Raw genomic sequence first — 20,769 nt, 5'->3', positions numbered from 1 at the left:
GACATGGAGTGAGAACTTGGTTTAGGTTCATTTCTGTATCAAATGGCAAATAATAGAATAAGCATAATTGCAACACATACCTGTGGTCAGAAATAGGAAAATGGGGAGACATAGAAAGGAGAAAAAAAGATACTTAGTGGTGCTGAATTATCAAAAACAACAAAAGAAAGGCAGAAGGTAAGATAGAGGTGCACTTTATAAACTAAGGTGAGATGCACCTTTGATTCAGTTCTATATGGTGCACTTTTAGGCTGTCTTCTGCCTGACTTCAGACTAATGCCACTAGCTACCTACTCTACTCATCATAAAGTCAAGTAATCAAAAGTAGGACTGCCCAGGAGGTGGGGCAGCAGCCATGATGAGATCTCTCAGAGAAGATGGACCATCTGAAATGCGCTCTCTCTCTTGAAACTCATGTTCAATGATCTGCTTGCCTCCAGAGGAAATCTCCACCTGCCTCTGGATGATACTTGTTAGTAAGCTACTTGAGACCTAACTAGCTATATAGTTTGCAGTAACTCAGATGCGTAATCAAAGACTACCATGCCACTGTTTGCTCTAAGGTATTTCTCTGATATTGCTCTACCCTGTACCCTATTCCAAACCTACTCCTTGTAACCAATAAAGTTCTCCTTTGTACCTAGCATGGGAGACTTATTGGGAGAGGACCAGGAATCAAAGTGGGGTGCAACTGTACCATTGCACCCCCTGGATCTGCCCCTGGGAAGAAAGCTGAAGGATCAACAGAATAGTACTCAGAGGGCCTATATTATGCCTTGCGGTCCCCTTCGTTCGGCTGACTAAGGGAGACCACTATTTATGCTTCAGACTGAGGGAAGCACCTCAAGGTCTTGCAGTGGGTCAAGTACCCTCAAGGATAACTAGGCCTGTGTTTCTCAGGGAGCACAGGGCCAAGATTAGTCCAGACCCTGGGTGGTGGCAGCATTACCCCCAGGCTTGTGGGTGTGCTCCAGGAAGGGGATCAGCTGGATGTGAGGAACCCCCAGGGAGGCACTCAGGGCCTGGAAGGTGGTTGGGCACAGTGAGGTTGGTGGCTCAACACAGGAGCACCCGCTACTGGCCCACCATACAGGTCACCCAAACTAACAAGATATTCTTGAAAATTCAGGCCATTGCTTTTATGATCAGGAGTGACTGGCTTCCAAAGCAGTAAATGAATAAAAAAAGAGCTGCGACAAACTTTGAGAAGAGTACAAGTGATAATTTCATCTATAAAGTATTCAGTCCTTCCTAGTAATACATAGCTGATGTGATTGGATTAATTTTGTTCTTTGTGGTTCTAAAAGATTAGTCATAATGACATAACCAAGCTTCAAAGTGGTTAAAAACAAAGGAGAAAAGAAATCCCCCCTTCTATTCAGTTAACCAAACCTAGAAGATGGTTTAGATAATTCTGTTTTCAGAACTACGTTTCGTGGAAACACCCTTCATTTCAAGACCTGATAAGTCCATATCAATGAAGTCTTTTCACTGTCTAACTTCGTTCAAGTTAAGTATAATGATAACAACAGTTACTCCAAACCTCAAGTCATATCCCCCTAAAAGACAAAATATTCTGCCACCGTTGCTCAGTGGCCTTGGAATTGTCCTGTCAACAGTTTTAGAGAGAGGGATCTGCAGAGCAGAGTCCTGTCAGGATATCCTGTCATTCAGTTAAGAAGGGTTTATTCAGCTTTGCAGTGAAAACTTCCAGCAAAGGCCCCACATTTTAGATTTTTTTTCCTGTCTAAGGGCAAGTTTCACATGTTGTGTTTTTCAGTCCAATGCTTTCTTCAGGAAAAGGAGGGAAGAATCATTTCAGTCTTTGCCTAAGAATGCAGTAAAGTAGAAAAGCTAACAAAACTGTGGACATTTTCTGCCATAACATTATTACTCATGAGTGAAGTTTTCTGAAGAGAAAAAAATCAACAACTTTTCATAATGGGAAAAGATCTGGCTATTTTATTCTTGGTGTTTCCTTTGGTTGCAAAGAGTCTGTATTCACCATCACAAGCCACAGATCAGGTAAGAAAACCCTTGCATTTAATTTTGTATCAATTTATCCAGATAATGAAATATAAATAATCATATAAATAATATAACAGAATTGTTCTGTATTAGTTTTACTGCTTTTATATACATAGTATATCATATCATCTATTGTATCTTATGGGAAAAAACAGTGAATTGTCTATTATTGATTATGTGCTATTTACTCATAGATAAATAGATACCTGTCCTCAACTGTGTATATCACAGAATAGCCATACTGAAATCAGTGAAATTTTTATACCAGCTTTAAAATCTGGCACACTGTTTGCCCAGTGCAAAAGATACCTCTACATCAGGGAAACTGGCAATAGATTACATTTGACACACAAACCAAAACCAACAGAAATACTAGATTTGCATCGTATCAAGAGATGAAAGCCATTTTGCTAGAATAAACAACTTGCTTTATTTTTTCCCAGCAAGAAAAGCTATTTTAGACAAGTGAAAAATAGCCTAGAGAATTTAGCCACTGTAGAAAATGATAATAAAGTAACAAATTTGCCTTGCGATTAGCAGGCTATGAAAACTGATGCATGTATCATGCAAATACAGATTTAATGGATTTCTAGAATTTCACAATGTGTTTTGCAACACATATTTATTGAAGTTATATTATAAAAGTAAGCATAACAATAAGAACTAGTCAACAAAAAGATGTATTTGTTTAAACCAGGGGTTTCAAACATATAGCCCATGGTCCAGATCCAGCCCAGGGCCAACAGTGAGTTTTGACACTCCTGGTTTAAACTATCTATGCACTCTAACACATGTTAAGTAATAGAACTAGGGGGGAAGATTTGAACAGACTATTACAAAAATTAAATGGATGGAAAAGGAGAGAGAAATAGAAAAAAAACACTCTATACTTGCTATCCTTGTTTGGTTGGGTGGGGTGGGGTGGGTGTGCCCCACCAAAACTGGAAAATCCCCAAAAAAGGTATAAAGCTATCTTTGTTGTGTGGGGGTAGGATGGGGTGTGTGTGTCATCCATCTCCACCCCCCTCCCCAACTAGAAAAGCCTGAAACGAGTATAAATAAGTGATGGGGTTTTCCCTTAACTGCTTTTTTATTATTATTATTATTATTATTATTATTATTATCCCAGTCATTTTCTTCCAACAAGAAAAAAGTTAGAGGTGGGAAAGTGAAAGAAAGTACAAACTTTCATGCTATTTGAAAACAAAAGGTTCCAAAATATCTGAGCAGAGGGGAGGAAATGAGTTTATTGGAATTTTTTATTTCCAATCATTTTTTGGAAAATATCATCAAAAACCAAATTTTGTAAGGAAAAAATGCCATTTGCAAAACCGCATTTTTTATGGGGAAAAATGTTTCAGTGAATTAATTTCAGCCATCCGCAAATCCTACTGCTTTATGATAGATTGCCTGTTGCAAGTGAATCTATTACACATAAGACCAAATCCCATGGACTTCACAATTAAAGTGACTTGTTCTGCTCAACTTTGCAAATCAGGAACTAAAAATCATAACACATTAGGAACACCAATGTTGAAATAAACAGTTTAGTAAGCATTCTGCACTTAAAATGAACTCTCTTGTTCCTTCAGTGTTAATTTACATAGTTGAATCCATGGGATTATTCATGGGAGTAATTCATGGCTGGATTGAGTCCTTTATGTTAAAATATTTACATCTGACTTTTATTTTGTTGCATAAGAACATTGTTTTAAGTGTATTTTTTCAGATAATTGAATAGGTTGTGTATTTACAGACTTTCTACTGAGGAACAGCATTTCAAAATTCAGCACTTAGTAGTACTATAAAAATGAAGCATTTTGTGGGTATGCACACATGCAGAGTCCCCCTGACTGGGGCACTACAACGTTTCCTTAAGGCATGCTCTCCAGCCAGGGAGAAAACTGGGGCTGCTACATCATTCCCCCAGGGGAGCCTTTCAGAGAGATATGGATAATAGAGAAGCTGCTTCCAGTTGCAACACTGGCAAAATCAGCTGGAGGTAGCACTCTGTCACTACTATGCACAATAGTAGCATCAGCTGTTGGAGCTGCCTCATTGCAGTAGCAGCCCTCTCTGCCACCCCATTGTTGGTACTCATGAAGTGCTACATGTAACTATCCACACATCACATGTGGTGCTACACAACGTAGCACTACAAAGAAGTTCCTCTTTGAAAGAGAAATATTTCTATGGCAGATCCACCATTTTTGTGGTGCTACAGATGGTGCAACTATGTGGACACTCATTTTTTTGTAGTACTACAAAGGCATTTGTAACACTACAGATGTAATGAGTCCATGGCCTAAGGGTGATTCCATTGCATCCTGTTCAAGTTCTTGAAAGTTCATGCAAAAAGGAAAAAGATCCTCCTTCTGTTCACCACTTTTTGAGACTACGTCTAGAAACAGAAATTACACATAAGCCAGTAACAGTGATCAGAAACCAGTCTAAACCTGTAAAAGAACAGAAGTTCAGTGAACATAAACCAGTTTCAAAATGACAGAATATGGTTTAAGATAGACCCGGATGGATGTAGTATCAGATTTAAACACTTTAGTTTAAACTGGTCTATTGAACTTCTGTTCCAGATCCTCTCCCGACACAAGTTAGGTCACAATCTCCCCTCCTGCCACTAACTCCCCCTTACACGTTGGGCAGGCCAGCTTCTGCCCCCACTTGTCTGCTCTGGCTGAGCTGGGTAGCCCAGCCCCCAGGCTGCCACAGAACTGAGGCAGCAAAACCTCTGCTCCCCAAGCCAGCTGCAGGGGGTGGGCAAGTGAGGGAACATGCCCCCACTTACCTCTCCCCCACTTACCTCCCCTCCCTCTGCATAGTGGGGCGAAACCCCACAGTGGGGGGGTCCACTCCCTCTACCTGCCTCCCCCATTGCTGAGAGGCAAGAGACTAACAAGGGGGCAGGGCTGGGGTGATCACAGCCCAGCAGAGCTGGACTGTTGCTTGGGGAAATCCAGGGTGGGAGCTTCCCCACTACCACCCACTGTGCTGACCCCAGCTGACGGGGGGGTGACTGGGGCAGAGGATTCATTCCTCCCTTGCCCCCCTCCCTGATGGCTGAGAGGCAGGCAGATGGCAAGGAGGTGGGGCTGGGGCAATGACAGCCTAGCGGAGCCAGGAAGCATGCGGGAGTACCCCCAACCTTCTGGCCTGGCCAGTGTAGGCATCTGCTTGCCTTGGCCAACCGAAGAGTGAATGTGAGTTCTGTTCACTGACTGTCTAATCTATGCAGTTTAGAGAAACCTGCATAGATTTGATTGATCGTGCCTCCAATTTTTTTTGACCATCTGTACTTAGTCTCTGTCTTAAGGCTAAGATGATGGTTTGTTACAGAAATAGGTACATTAGCATTTTTTCATGGACTCAAGCAGAGCAGAATGGGCTCAAAATTAAGACTGCTTGCAAACGTTAGAAAAACAACCCAAAAACGGTGCTTTACTTTAAACATCAATATAGATTGAATCAGCTTTTAGATAAAAGTGCCAAAAAGCCTTGCTGAAGTGCCCGATCTATACAGATGCTGTGGAGCCAGGTCAAACAAACAGACTGCTGTTTATGGTAAAGCATGTTTGTTTGGGAGGGGTTGTTTTTTTTTAAAACATCTGCAAGCAGCCAAGGTGTGTAAGTCCATTTGTGTGACTAACAGCTAGACTACAATCAGGCCCAATGTGTTTTAAATGAGATTATCAGGAAAATTTGAAAGGTGTGGTCTGTTAGGGTCCTGCCACATGTTCAAATTAAAGCTGGATAGAAACCAGCTATAGAGTTGTTACACATTTTCAGTACTAACTTTGTAGCTCGTTGGCTCTTTTTATGCCTAGATAGTCACCCCCGGCCCCATGCGGATACTGTCCAGTGATCCCAGGGTCTCCGTGGAGACTGGCCTATGTGGTCAGGGCACACTCAGCCAGGCAGATGGGATGGGGCCGCAAGCAGGCAGGGAGCAGGGTGGCTGGATAGGGCCAGGTTTGGGGTCAGAATTGTAAGGCTGTGACAGCACAGGGCCAGAGCAATAAAACTCCCTAAGTGGTCCTCCAACCCAAATAATTGCCCACGTCTGGGTTACATGGTAATCATAAAATCATAGAATCATAGAAAGAAGGGCCAGAAGGGACCTGTAAGTTCATCAAGATCATCCTGCCATAGGCAGAAGGTAATGGGCTCAAACGAGCTCAATGAGGTGCTTGTCCAGCCTCCTCTTGAACACCGCCAGGGATGGCAACTGCACCGCCTCTGGTGGAAGTGCGTTCCAGATTCTAGATGCCCCTATGAAAAAGAAGTTTTTCTGTATGTCTAGCCTAAACTTTTCCCCGACTAGCTTGTGCCCATTGGTCCTCATCCTCCCAGGGGCTGCTTTTCTGAAAAGTTGCTCTCCCAGATCCTGGTGTTCTGCGTTGCCATATTTGTAGGTGGCTATCAAGTCACCACCCCTCAGCCTCCTTTTACTCAGACTGAACAAACCTAGGTCCCAAAGTCTCTCCTCATAAGGCCTATCCCCCAGGCCCTTGATCATGCGGGTGGCCCTTCTCTGCACCCTTTCGAGCTTGTCCACATCCTTCTTGCAATGTTCTCACAATCTATAAATACCTGCACGAGGAAAGGAAATCTGATAATGAGGAAAGAACAAACTTACAGACGAGCAGTTCCCAATCTGCTGATAGCTTCAAGGCTGCAAAAATCACAGAGAGTGGTCCATGGATCACACGATGCCCTTGCCTTTTTCAGCTAAAAGTTTGATAATAAAGGTGAGCGATGATTTGTGAAAAATGTTGAGGGTTGACAAGGGAGCATGTGGTCCAAAAAGTCTGGGAGCAACTGTAGCAATTAAAGGTATAATACAAGCAATGGCTAGAATTTGAAAGTAGATACATTCAGATTAGGAGCAAGTTTTTAACAGTGAGAATAAATAACTATGAGGAACAGTTTTATTAATAGCAGTAGTAGATTCTCCATCCACAGAGATTTTAAAATCAAGACCGCACATTTTTCTAAAAGATGCATGTTCTTGTTCCAATGGGGATTAATTCAAGGAAGTCCTTGGTTATGTGTTATACAGGAAGTCCTTTCTGGCTCTATAATCAATAAAACTAGATGTTTCCTTCTTTGATCATTATTATTTCAGAGGGTAAATATGTCAATATAGATGCTAAACACAGCTTGTTCACCGGGCAGGTGCAATTGCCTTAAACAAACAGTTCATATTTCCTCACACTGCTCTTGCAGTTATTCAACCTTATTTTCCCATCTCTGAGTTGACTCCATCATACCCTTCTTCCTTGCAGTTAACTGAAATTGTACTGCACTGCTTGAGGGTACTTAGGAGCTGGTAAGTGTTACTTAGAGATAAACTAAGAGGAAAGCATTTTTCCATATTTAGTAAATACTTAGTTTGCAGTGAATGATTAAACAAGAAAAGGCAATGTTAGATCTTACTATTTTCCTGGCATTTATTGTGGTTAAATTATATGTAACATATTTTAGATTTGGTAATTTTACATTGTTTATAAATTGTAAAACTGATTATTTTGAGGGAATTAGTAGGACCAGTTAGACAGAAGGGGAGAGGTGCATTCAAAGTAATAAGAGATGTCCACTGAAGATCTTTTGATTTTAAATTTGCTTTCTATCATCTATCAATGATACTTCAGTGACAAGTACAGCAGTTTTATGGACAATCTCTTGCTAAATCCACAGAACCTCTGCTTTATTAACCCCAAGGCTTCTGCACAAAAAACTTCAGCAGCATTTTCTCTCTTTCTTTTGCCATCTTGTCCCTGCGTTTTCTTGCAATAGCAATCTGCAGAACTAACAACACGTTTGGAATCTGGGACCTGTGAAGCTAGAAGGGGGAGCCTATCATTTGAGCTAAAGAACTAAGGGCAGGTTTCACAAGCTGTATGTTATGGTCCTGGGTGGCCAACCTGCAGCATGCATGCCATGAGTGGCACAGCAGTGTGGCTCATAGCAGATCCTGGAGGAAGCAGGGAACACAGTGATAGACAAGGCAGGAAGCAGAAAGCAGAGCAGCAGTCAGGCAGGAAGCACAGGGCAGGAAGCACAGAGCATAACAAAGATCAAGTAGAGGAAGGTGATCAGAGCAGCACTCAGGGTGGGTATGGGGCTAATTGGCACTTACCTACCAAAAGGGTTGATCCCCACTATTATAGCCCATTGCTTTCTTCAGAGAAGGAAGCTGTTTTGTTTTTTCCGAAGTGCCTAAAGGAATTAATTACCCAACCACCCCAGAATGTGATTTGGGTGCCGTATTCCCTTATGTGAGTTTGAAAACTCCAGCCTTAGTCCATTAACTAGAAGCAGTAGCACTGATAATAGGAAAGCAGCCGGGACAGAGGAACTCAACCTCCATTATACTAGCAGAGCAAACATGCATCTGCTTCAGTAGCTAATGATTAGGTTTAGCAGAGAATGAAGATGGAACCTGCTAGCACTGTATTTCTCTGGCCTGCTTGGCAAATCGAAGCCAGCTTCATAATTAATGATCCATTCACTGAGACTGTCTCAGTGGCCTGGCTTTGGTTTCCATGCTGAACTGAGCATATATTGATATCAGACTTAGTAACAGTGGCCAAAACTATTATCATGTTCCCAGCAGGGATACAGAACATGGATGACAGGAAGGAAGGAGAGGGATTCAGCTGGCAGAGTTTATAAAGTTCTCCTGCAGGAAAGATTGCAGTAACACCATGCGGTCTGGCCCCATGACCTGTTTTAGCCCCAAAGCGAGCTAACAGAAGTGAAAAAGCGGATTTTAGCCCCAGGACAATGATGGGGATGTGCGATAATGAAAAGCAGACTGTTTGAATTTAGGTCAAGATTTACCATTGACTGGGAATATACTTACAAAGCACAGTTGAAAATCCCACCCTAAACATTTTAATCTGTCTGTGTGCTTTTTACAGGCAAAGAAAAGATGTGATGAGAAGCTGCTTGTTACCATGAAAACTGAATGCCAATCTTGTTTTCTAAACCTTGAAATGGACTGTCCTGCTGGTTATATGAAAATTACAAATGGGTCTGGAATAAGAGATTGCAGGTATTTTTTCTGTCAGAATTGTTCAATGCAGATACTGTTAACTACTTTCATTTTTCTAACCCCACCTTCAAGGTGTGCCATAGACTTCTGTGGGGTAAAGATTCCACACAGATTATTTTATATCCAGAGTTACTTTTAAATATCGTTGGTAATGATGTAAATATTGGTATAGATGATATAGAGACAAACTGTCATAAGTAATATTGTAAAATGACTCCTATAGCTATTCTGGAGTTACGTTAGAGCTGTGGTAATAAGATTTTGTAGTTTGGTTGGTGAATTTAAAAATAACCAATTTGGGCTAAATTTTGTGAATCTAAAAAGAATAATTTCATTTTGGGGCAAATGAAACATTTTTTGAACCAAATGAAACATTTTCTTTTGTTTTCTTTCTAGGCTATATAACTTCATTGATGTTTTATTTTTTTTAAATAGGTCCTTTTCAAAATTAAAATGTCACATTAAAACAAACATTTCAAACATTTATATAGAATGTCAGAACAAAATCATATGAATTTTTTTAAAATCCCCTGCATCCCACCCTTCTCAGATTAAATAAACTGCCAAATTAAATCCAATACCCTTGGTCCCCTTGAAACTGCATTTTTCATAAAAATGTATCTTTTACCAAGAAATGTTTTGTCCTGCTTTCATTACTACCAGGCATATCTCACTTGGGGCATGAAGCTCCCATATTTAATCTGTCATTCATTAATTCAGAATCCAAAAATATTATGAGACAAATACTAAAAAAAATGGAGTTTCAAAATTAATTAGTGATGTTCCCTGCTCAGTTAATAATCTTTTTCCAACTTCCTTTATCCTAGTTTAGACTTATGAAATTAGAAGAAACTGTGGAGCATTCATATTACAGATAATAAAAGGGGAAGTACATTATAGTAGGGTATAGTGCAGTACTAAACTAGAAAAGGCTGCCGCGATGCTTTTTGACTGCAAGAAACAGTAGGAAAAATCTCATCTTCTACATGAAAAATGTATATGAAAACTAAGGCTGTCAACTAATCATGGTTAACATGCACAATTGTGTTAAATTGCTGTTCGTGTTATTTTTTTTAACGCGTTAATCGCACATGTAGTTTTGAAGCCCATGGCCGGGCTCCACTCCACCGCCACCTCTGGGCCACCCTTCAGGGCAGCAGTGGCAGTGCAGAGGACTGCAGGGCAGCCCAGGGGCGGGCTCTGGGTGGCTGCAGCCAGGGCGTGGAAGGGCCATGCACAGACACAGACATACAGCTGCAGACAGCCATGAATGCAACCCAGTTGCATGTGAAGCAGCACCCAGCAGGCAAGTCTAGGAAGAGGAAGAGCATGAGGGGGCAGATGAAGGCCCCCATGGTGAGGGAGGGAGTGGAGCAAAGGCAGGGGCAGGGGCTAGGGTGAATGGAGCCCTGAGGCTGGGACAGGTTGTGGGACAGAGCCATGGGTGGCTCATCCAGGGGCACAAAAGCGCTCCCGCCATTGTGTACACCCCCGGGAGAGGCATGGGGGGCACATGCCCCCTGGATTTGTGCATGGGACAAAAGCAGGCTGCCGCTGTGCACTGGGGCTCTGTGCCCCACTGCCTTTGCCCTGGGAGTTGTGCACTGGCTGCAATGTATCTCTTGCCTGCCTAGCAACAGGAGACACCGCATAGAATCACATGGCTCCCTGGGCAATGGCAGCAGGGCGCAGAGCCCAGCATGCAGCAGCAGCCTGTCACCGCCCCACACACAAATCCAAGGGCACATGCCCCCCATGCCTCCCTTGGAGGTGTGCACAGTGGTAGAAGTGCCCCCCCATGCCCCTGGATGAGCCGCCCATAGCTCTGTCCCATGACCCGCTCCAGTTCCAGGGCCCCATTCACCCCTGCCCCTGCTCCACTCTCTCCTTCACTGTGGGGTCCTAAACCTGCCCGCTACACTCCTTCCCTCCCCAACACACCTTTCCTTTCACAGACTTGCCTGCTGGGCGGTACGTGTGTGTTTATGTCTATGTTAGTTTGGCCCTCACTCCCAAGCCACAGCTTCCCTAGCGCTGCTGCTGCCCCTCACTCCTGACCCACAGTACCCCACATCCTGTCAAGCTATGCAGAATCCCCCTTACCTGGGCTCCACACACCCACAGCCCCCCACACCTTCACAAATTCCCCTGACCCACACACACCCCAACCATACAAAGTGCCTGCATAATTTTGCATAACTTTAAGTTTTTCTGCACACAACTTTGAGTTTTTAGCTGTGCGATTAAAATCATGATTAATTACAACTAATTGTTTTAATCGTGCAACTAATCATGATCAAATTTTTTAATCTTTTGACAGCGCTAATAAAAACTTCTGAGTCTAATTTTAAAGTACAGTTATCTGGAATGAAAGGAAATGAAGGTTACAAACTTCATTTGTTTGTAGAGGCTTTAAGGCTTTTTAAGTAGTCTAATGCAACTCCAATCTCTTACCTTCAGGTACTATCTTGCAATTGAAATCAAGACCTACACTTTATCTCTTCCTGGCTGTCGACATATCTGTACGAAGGAATTTCAACAACCCGAGTGCTGCCAGGGATATTGGGGCCCAGACTGTATGGGTAAGCCCTTTTTTTGCCATGTATTCTGTCAGTGTGAGACAATCACTTTTCTTTTGTCACAAATAATTTTCATAACATATGATTAATTTTCAAAATATATTAAGGATAGAACTGAGGGAAATATTTTAGCCAAACTTTTGGTGACTGTGCAAGTTTTCTGCATTGTTTTGCATTGCTCATTCCCCTAAAAATGGAAAACATTCTAAAATGTCAAAATGCTATGTGCTTCAAAAAGCGTTTTTCATGTAGAAATTCCCTTTTCATTTATATTTAAATAAATAAAGCATTAAAAAAATCTAAATGAAATGTTATATTTCAGGTCAAACAAAATACTTCATTTGACCCAAAACATTTCCTTAATTTAGCAGCCGCTGCAGAGCCAAGGAAGGCTTAACCTGGCTCTTCATGGCAACACATCTTCTCACAGCAGTGTCCTTCCGCTGCATCAGCCCAGGACTGGGGAGGATTGCAACCCCATCCTCTCCCTCCCCTCCCTGCCGTGAGATATTCCCCAGCACATCTGCAGTCAGGAGTGCCACTATGCCGGATACTCCTTGTATCCCAAACCTCAACTGCAGCTGCTGCAGGCCCTGCGGAAGGAGTCCTTGAAGTGATAGGCTACACGGCTTCTCCACCTGGCTCTGCAGGGCCACGATTTGTCAGTCCACAGTCACTTCTGGTCTGGCAGCCAACCCTTCATGGCCCAGGAGTTGGTTCAGAGGCCCCTCATAATGTGAGGCCCTAAACTGAAGCTTACTTAGCTTATGCCTAAATCCAGCACTGCTTCAGAGTCTTACATCAAGGATGGAAAGCTTTCCCCCGTGGGTTTAGTGCCTTTCACATCACTGGTGGACTGGATCACTAACTATTCTATTAGAAGAGTCCTGAGAAGACCTTCACATTTAATAGTTTACCGTTTGGAGTGCTCCATTCATTGCATAATGTATTAGCCAGGTATCCAGGTTGTAGCCATATTGGTCTAGAGGAAAAAGAAATCAGGACTCTAATGTTGCTAATATATGTTAATATATGCTAATATATGATATATTTCTGGGTGAGGCTAAGTGTTTCTTTCTGATTTTAGTTAAATGATTAAGGGCCTGATACAACCATCCAAAGTCATGCCATTGACCAAATAGACAAAAAGAATATTAGCAGAATCTCATGTAGGAATGGGAAAAGCTATAGGGAAGAACCAACCACATATATTGACAGTACAGTTCTAACCCTAAAAAGAGGGTAATGCAAATTTGCTTTTTAACTAAAGTATTGAATTGGATACTAAATGCACAATGATAGAATGAAGGCAATATAATATTTAATTAGTTGCACTGTATTCTATGAGCCCGGGATTGGAAATGGAGACATTTTATGGTATAAAAGAGTTCACTGTGCTCCAAAAGGAGCAGTGTTGGAATTTCTGTCCATGTGAATTAGGAGGCCCCCGTTTTCCTTCTAGTAAACTTCCTGGCCATCAAAAAAAAAAGAGCAGGGGGGGAAGGAGTTTAAGAATCAAGGTCTAGGCATTGTTTCTCCCATCACTTCAGGGTAGAAAACAGCACTTCTCTTTATCATAATCTGCTTAAGAACATACAGTATGCTTTGACATGTTAGAGGAAAGTAGTTCCTTCCTAAGGCTAGAAGAAAAATCCCTGACTAGCAGCACACTTCACCTTTTGCACTTGAGGGTGATGACAACATATACTCTTAAATAGCACTTTTATTTCCTTGAAGTGATAGGCTACACTGGAACAACTGGTACTGTTCTGTCTTTCACTCATATGCTGCAGAACTCCAGTGTGGTAAAGCTTCCAAGTTAAATGATCTACACGCTGGGACATTCAATCCAAACATAAACCACTACGCAAAAAAACCCAAAAGAAAACAAACCCCAAGTCATTGGCAACAAGGAGCCACTGCCCAAATTCATTCAGAAGTGGCACAATTCTGCAGATAAGTTGAACTGAATCATTTTTCTCCAAGAACTTTTGCTTTTTTTAGGCTTAACAGGACTAAGATAAAGATAGTCAAAGCTAAATAGTTACAGCTAGAAACCTAGAGCCATATCCAATCAGTGGCCTGAAACAGAACTTAGACAGCATTTAAATACCCAAGTCACAGTAAACAGATCAATCCCACCCTAGTGTTCTCAGAATTGCATGAGGCTCCTTGAATCATCAGGCATCCCCATTTTAGCGTGTAGTTTCCTAGGCAAGCAGCTAGGCACCCATCTCCCACTGGGCACATCTACTTATGTAATAAATGCTCAGAAAGCTTACTGCGCAGTATGCTTTCCATGAGTGCACAACTACATGAGTGTACCCATCAGAGGCAAATTTGCTCCTGACAGGAACAGTTCAGTGTAGGAATACTCCTGCCCAGCTCTGCTACTATATGGCAGGCAAGGGGAGCTCTAGACTCCCCTGGGTGCCAGCCCCAGGCTGGCAAGGGGCACCAGAGTTAGGCCTGGGCTCTGAGGGGTGGAGGGAGCTGTCCAACCTCCGGGGCAGCTGTCACCTACCCCCACTCCTGCCCCAGGCAGCTGCTTGCTGCCCAATCTCTGCTCTGATCACTGAGATGGGGTGGGCACAATGTCCCCTGCAACAGGCAACTCCTGGCCCCAAGCTCCAAGATCAGAGCTGGGGGCTGAGACATTGCCCCCTCCCCCAGGAGCTGTCTCCTGCTGAGGCTGGCTCGGATTGTGACATTTCTGGGAGAGGAAGCACATGGGCATTCAGTCTAAAGCAGCTCTCTCTTCCTTGCTCTCCCCATCTTCTCCAAACCAGGGTGAACGCAATCTGGGGAAGGCACAGGGAACAGTGCCTGCTCCACTCCTCCCAGTCCTAGTAAGGAGTTTCCTCCACTCTGCTCCCAAATTGAAGATGACTGGCAAAGCCCCCAGACCCTACCCCAGACCAGGCAGTGCCCAGTTTGGGGAAGAGGCAGAGAGTGGAGGTGGCTGCTCCAGCAAGGGTGAAGTTGGGCAAAGCCCCACACTGGTTCCCCAGACCAAGAACACTGGTCTAGGAAGTGAGCAGGGAGTAGCAAACAGCTGCTCCTCTGCTCTGCTCCTGGTCTCAAGGTGCAGAACAGAGGAAGCAGTAAGGCCACCCCCACCCACTTCTCACACCAGGACTTTGGTGTCAGATCCAGGCAGAGGGTATCCCTGCTCCCTCCACTTAGTTCCCAGGCATCAAGAGCCAAATGGACCGAGTCTCATGCCAAGCCATTGCTCGCTTCGGTTACTCCAGTGTGAGGAATGAGTGGCTGCTTTGCTCCGCTACCCTGGGGAGAGCCTTGCCAAGCCCTATCACCAGCCCTGCCAGCTTCCCCTTGCTTCCTGCACCACCCAGCTTGGCAGCAATTTAAAAGTTAACAGGTCCAGGAACCAAGCTTGGGGGTTCTCCCACCAAGCCCACCTTCTGGATCCACTGTTTTTTAAATCACCACCCCTACCACCCAAATGGCCATAGGCAGCAAAGGGAAGCCAACAGGGCTGGCAAAGCCCCCACTTCTTCCCAACACTGGGAACGTCAGGGAGGCAGGAAACTCTGGCTACTGATCCCAGAGTAGTCCAGGATGAGAGGGGGGCATCTGTACAAAGCCCCTAGCCCACTTCTCACTCCAGGGACTCTGGTATGAAAAGTGGATAACACTGCTGCCTCAGCTCAGCTCCTGGAGCCAAACATGGCAAAACCCCTGCCTGATGCTCAGATCAGAGTCCCCTGAGTGCGAGAAGCTGGCAGGGAGCAGCTGGCAGTTGCTTCTACCCTTCACTTCTGATCTATGAGTAGCAGCTGCCCTCTCCCACTAGAGTCTCGGGAAGGTACAGAAGCCTTTGCTTGGCTTCCCCCGCCACCTTACACAGCTCCTCTTGCTCCTCCTGCCCCTGCTGTGCCACTCTGGGTAGCAGGTATTGCAGAGAAGTGGTGGCAGGTGGGGGTGGGGGGAGATATAGAAGGGCAGTTCCTGCCCCAATGCATGGGACTCCTGCTCCAGCTCCTTTCTTCCCACTCTGCCTGCCCAACACAATGAACAGCCACCTGCAGGCAGCCAGTGCATGGAAGGCAGCCCTACCATGAAGATGTGCACACTGCCTGGGCCTGGGGCTGGGGCTGGGGTGGGCATTGGTGGGCATGGAGTGGTTGCAGACAGGAACACAGCACAGGCTGCCCCATGCAGAGTGCTGCAGGGGTAGCCACAGGCCAGATGAGGGGCACAGACCACACCTGCAGCCACTGCCCCAGCAAACTGTGCTGCATACAACCCCTGGCCCCCTCCCTACCTTCTCCAACCCCTGGCTGGCTCCTGGGAACTAGGGAGCAGGCAGACCCCAACACACATGCACACCCCCACCCTCCCACACATGCACCTACCTCCCACTCGCACCATACCCCCCCCACGCAAAAGTAAGACTTTATTTTGAGTTACTATGCAAGCACCTCTACATACACTACTCAAAAAACATCAATCAGGACAAAAATATTTTTGAAAGAAAATTAAAATGTTATAGTAAATGTGTGACTTTAATATATGATTTGTTTTTTATTTATATTTTAGTAAAATTATATCTTCTGAAAGATTTTGTGTGTGGCTCACCAAAACTTGTTAAGTGGCCCACCAGCCGAAATAATTGCTCACCCCTGTTCCAATGTATCTATTCCCCAACACAGCTTGGTGTCATCCACAAACTTGCTGAGCCATTGATTACTACCCTTTGAGCCTGCAAAACCCAGCCATTTTTCTATCCACCTTACAATCCACTTATCCAACCCATGCTTCCTTAGCCTGCTTACAAGAATGTTGTGAGAGACTGTATCAAAAGACTTGCTAAAGTCAAGGTATATCATGTCCACTGTTCTCCCCACATCCACAGAGCCAGTCATCTTGTCATAGAAGTCAGTTAGGTTGGTCAGGCATGACTTGCCCTTGGTGAATCCATGCTGACTGTTCCTAATCACCTTTTTCTCCTCCAAGTGTTTAGAAATGGATTCCTTGAGGGCCTGATCCATGATTTTTCCAGGGACTGAGGTGATGCTGACCAGATCCTCCTCCTTCCCTTTCTTAAAGACGGGCACTATATTTGCCCTTTTCCAACCATCCAGGACTTTTCCCAATCGTCATGAGTTTTCTGCAATATCATCAGCCAACTCCCTCAACAGCCTCAGGTGCATCCCATCTGGTCCCATGCACTTGTACATGTCCAGTTTTTCTAATGGTCCCTAAGTTGTTCTTTCACCACTGTTGTCTCCTCACCTCCCCAAACTGTGCTGTCAGGTGCAGTAGTCTGGGATCTGACCTTGCCTGTGAAGACAGAGGTAAAAAAACGCCTTGAGTACTTCAGGCTTTTCCACATCATCCATCACTAGTAGGGACATCAACCACTTATAAGGGACACACACTTTCCCTGATCTTCCCCTTATTGTTGACATACTTGTAGACACCCTTCATGTTACCCTTCACATCCCTTGCAAGCTGCAACTTCAACTGTGCTTTGTCCTTCCTGATTTCATCCCTACATGCCCGAGCAATACTCTTACTGTCCTCCCTAGTCATTAGTCCAAGTTTCTACCTCTTGTAAGCTTCTTTTTTGTGTTTTAGTTCATTGAAGAGTTCTCTGCTAAGCCAAGCTGGTCTTCTGCCATACCTGCTAGTCTTCCTGCCCACATAGTGGGATGGTTTGTTACTGTGCCCTCAGTATGGTTTCTTTAAAATACAACCAGCTCTCCTGGACTCCTTTCTCCCTCACACCGGCTTCCCAGGGAATCCTCCCCATCAATTCCCTGACCAAGGCAAAGTCTGATTTTTTGAGGTCCAGGGTCCTTACTCTGCTGCTCTCCTTCCTTCCTTTCCTCAGGATCCTGAATGCAATCATCTTGTGGTTGCTGCTGCCCAAGTTGCCATCCATTTCTACGATCACCACCAAGTCTTCTCTGTTTGTAAGCAGCAGGTAAAGAAAAGCATGGCCCATAGTTGGCCGCTCCAGCACTTGCACCAGGAAGTTGTCCCCAACTCTCTCCAAAAACTTCCTAGATTGCCTGTGCACTGCTGTATTGCCCTCCCAGGAGACGTCAAGGTGATAGAAGCCCCCCCATGAGAACTAGGGTCTGTGATTTGGAAACGTCACTAGCTGTTTGAAGAAAGCCTCATTCACCTCATCCTCCTGGTCTCATGGCCTATAGCAAACATTCACCACAACATCATCCTTGTTGATCTCCCCTCGGACCCTAAGCTCTGAGCAATTATACAGCTTGTTTACATAAAGAACAGCAACTCCTCCTCTTCTCTCTTGCCTGTCCTTCCTGAACAGTGTATACCTGTCCATGACAGTACACCAGTCATGCAAGCTAGACTACTAAATGCACATGGAAAATAAAATAAAGGGAGTGACAGATTTAACAAACTGCTAAAAAGTTTTGCTGGCTGCCAATTGGGGAACAGTCTGGCAGCCAAAAGCATTCCTCTTCCTGTTATGTTTTAAAATTATCTGGGTTTTGGGGGGGTTTTTACTTTTCAGTAGAATTTATTTTTCTTCGTTTTTGCAGTTCTCTAGTTACAAAACAGATTTAAAAAATGTTTGGAGGTTCAAAAATTGAATAAAAACTGTGCCATGAATTAGAGTACCAGAAGTCTGAAAGGTGCTGAGTTCCCAGACATTTCCAGTTTTATGCTCAGACAAGTAGATAGAATTCACACTACTTTCTCAGAATATTAAATTGGAAAGTGCATCTACTTTAACATTTTTTTAAACATACACATCTCTGTTGAACACAAAGAGCTAGATTCTCCACTCTGTTCCATTAGTTTTATGTCATCCTTATAACAATGAAGTACAGTTGTCTTACACAAGTATAAAACTGTACAGTAGTATAGCAACTCAGGGAGTGGTAAATGCAGATCAGTGTCTTCTAGAATATAGTGCTCATGAAGAAGTGTTTTATCTAACTAAAGTTGTAGAACAATACAATAATTTGCCAAGTGACTGAAAAAGGGACTGGTTGTCCCTTAATGGTGGGATCAAAACAAGAGGCAAAAGTGGTGGTAATGACAAACGGAAGTGGAATGAAATCAGCAGCTGGAGAATTGTTTTGACAGCAACTTTTAATGTGTGATTTCCTAGAATTTTGCTCTAACCATAAATCCTGTGTTCTTCCTCCTTGTGTATTTGCTACCCTTGCACCTTTAACAGAGGTGCTAGTGCAGCCAATAGGTAAAAATAGTATATGCATCACATAGATTAGCTGATTTGTTTCAGTCTTAACCCTGAGACTAATTTTTACCTGCTATCAAGCAGCTTGAAAAACAAGGGATTCACTAGACACTAGCATTAATATGTATTTATTGCCTTGCCTCAAGTTATTTGATCTCAAATCTCAATACCACATTATGATGCCAATGTGTCTGGTGTATATTGGACTGAAATTATATCTGTAACATAGTGATTTGCAAAAGAAACTTACAGCGGTACACATTAAATTATTGATTCATCTTAAAAGGATGGATTAAAAAAATATGGCTTGCAACCACATTTTTCACAAAAATAATGTGTATGCATGTGTCCACCCACTTTATTTGCTCACTACTCAAACCAGGTGAAATACACCTTTATACAGAGGAACAGGACAAGCCTCCTGCATCACTAAAACTCTTGAAATCTAGATTAAATAACCTGAATGGTTTGTAACTCTTCTGCTGACCCTTTGAGCAGAGAATATTCCACTCCTACTATGTAGGATCAGGAAAGTCTCTCTACACTATGGAACAGGGTTGCCAACCCAGGAAAGTTGTTTTTACTGACAATCTGCAAACTTTTTACAGGCAACCAAACTTTTTTTTTTTTTTTTTTACACTGATGTAAGTTTTATATAATGTAATTTTTTTTGCCAAGCTTTGCCCTTCTTCCAGGTCCCAGTTAGAAAGGCTGGATTCAAATTTAGACGTATAACACCAACCATAGCAAAATAAGTAAAAAAGATGGTTGTCAGTAAAAAGTGCAGTAGAAAAAGTTATTGAGCTAGTAACCTTGCTTGATGGCAGCATTGGGTTTACAACATGCTTTCCCCACCCTATGGGTAATCTAGTCACCCCCACACTCTGATGCCCCTGACCATACCCTACACCATGTTGCCTCCCCCCAGTCCACCCACAAGCCTCACCCCTCTGGCCCCATTCCCCATCTCATCATAGCATCCCCCCATCCTAGCCTACCTGTGACCCAACAGTAGCATAAGCAGCCAACAGGATGCAGCAGCAGCATCATATTGCTAGGAGGGAGGGCGTCACAAACCTCTGAGAGAAGGCTTCATATAGGAGGATATGCTCCAGCTCAGACACCAGGTGGTGCTGGTGTGCACCCAGCTTCTTTCCAACCAGGGATCTTCCAACAAGTTCTCATTGCTTAGATTTTTTTTTTTTTAACAGACTTCATGGACCGGCATTTTTAGTCCTATTTTTTACTGACTATCCATAAATTTATGGACAGTCAGAATGGACACCTAGCAACCCTGCTATGAAGGACAAGAAGTGAAGCCGGGCGGGCTGACGGTAAAACAGCCCACAGTAGGGCTTCCCTTCTGTACATGCCTAACGCCTTAGTAGGGTAAGCTCCAATTAGGCTGGCAGAGAGAAGTTTGAGCGGGAGATTGGAGGGGGGGGAGGGTCACAAACCGTACATTTCCATGAAGGAAGAGTTGCCACTGAGATGTTGGGTTTAGAACTGGCAAGAAAAATCAAGGACTTTTTCATGGATAATTTTGACAAAATAAAAATAAAAAACATTGTAGTCTGAATTTTCCATGGGGAAAAAATATTTTTTCATTGAAAATCTGAATATTGGGAAATGCAGTCAGCGCATCTCATTCCTTTCTATGGGTTAGACCCAGTCTCTCAGGATGCATCATGATCCACCTTGATGATGAGGAAAGCCACTGCATCATAGGAAATATAATCTAACTGGGGAGTCTGAGACCATAGAGAAGAATGGAATAGGGACTAAAAATTTCAACTCCCCTGAGGCACAGCAGCAGCATATCCAAAAATATCAGTTTTCAGGTTTTCAGTACTTCATTGGGGGAAAAAAACAACTCC

At 43.6% G+C, this 20,769-nt stretch overlaps 1 protein-coding gene across 1 annotated transcript in view; it reads left to right on the top strand.

Moving 5' to 3' along the window:
- Positions 1 to 1,941: 1,941 nt before the first annotated feature.
- The window catches only part of LOC102378258 (stabilin-2), a 140,802-nt gene continuing 121,974 nt past the window's right edge, over positions 1,942 to 20,769 (top strand). The window contains 3 exon segments of the mRNA XM_025193798.1: positions 1,942 to 2,025; positions 8,967 to 9,100; positions 11,561 to 11,682. Of these exon segments, the coding sequence (XP_025049583.1) occupies positions 1,942 to 2,025; positions 8,967 to 9,100; positions 11,561 to 11,682 (340 nt within the window).

The sequence above is a fragment of the Alligator sinensis genome, unplaced genomic scaffold, assembly GCF_000455745.1.
Source record: "Alligator sinensis unplaced genomic scaffold, ASM45574v1 scaffold74_1, whole genome shotgun sequence".
Lineage (NCBI taxonomy): Eukaryota > Metazoa > Chordata > Crocodylia > Alligatoridae > Alligator > Alligator sinensis.
Note: the sequence above shows the minus strand (reverse complement) of the source record. Positions and strands in the feature narration are given on the sequence as shown.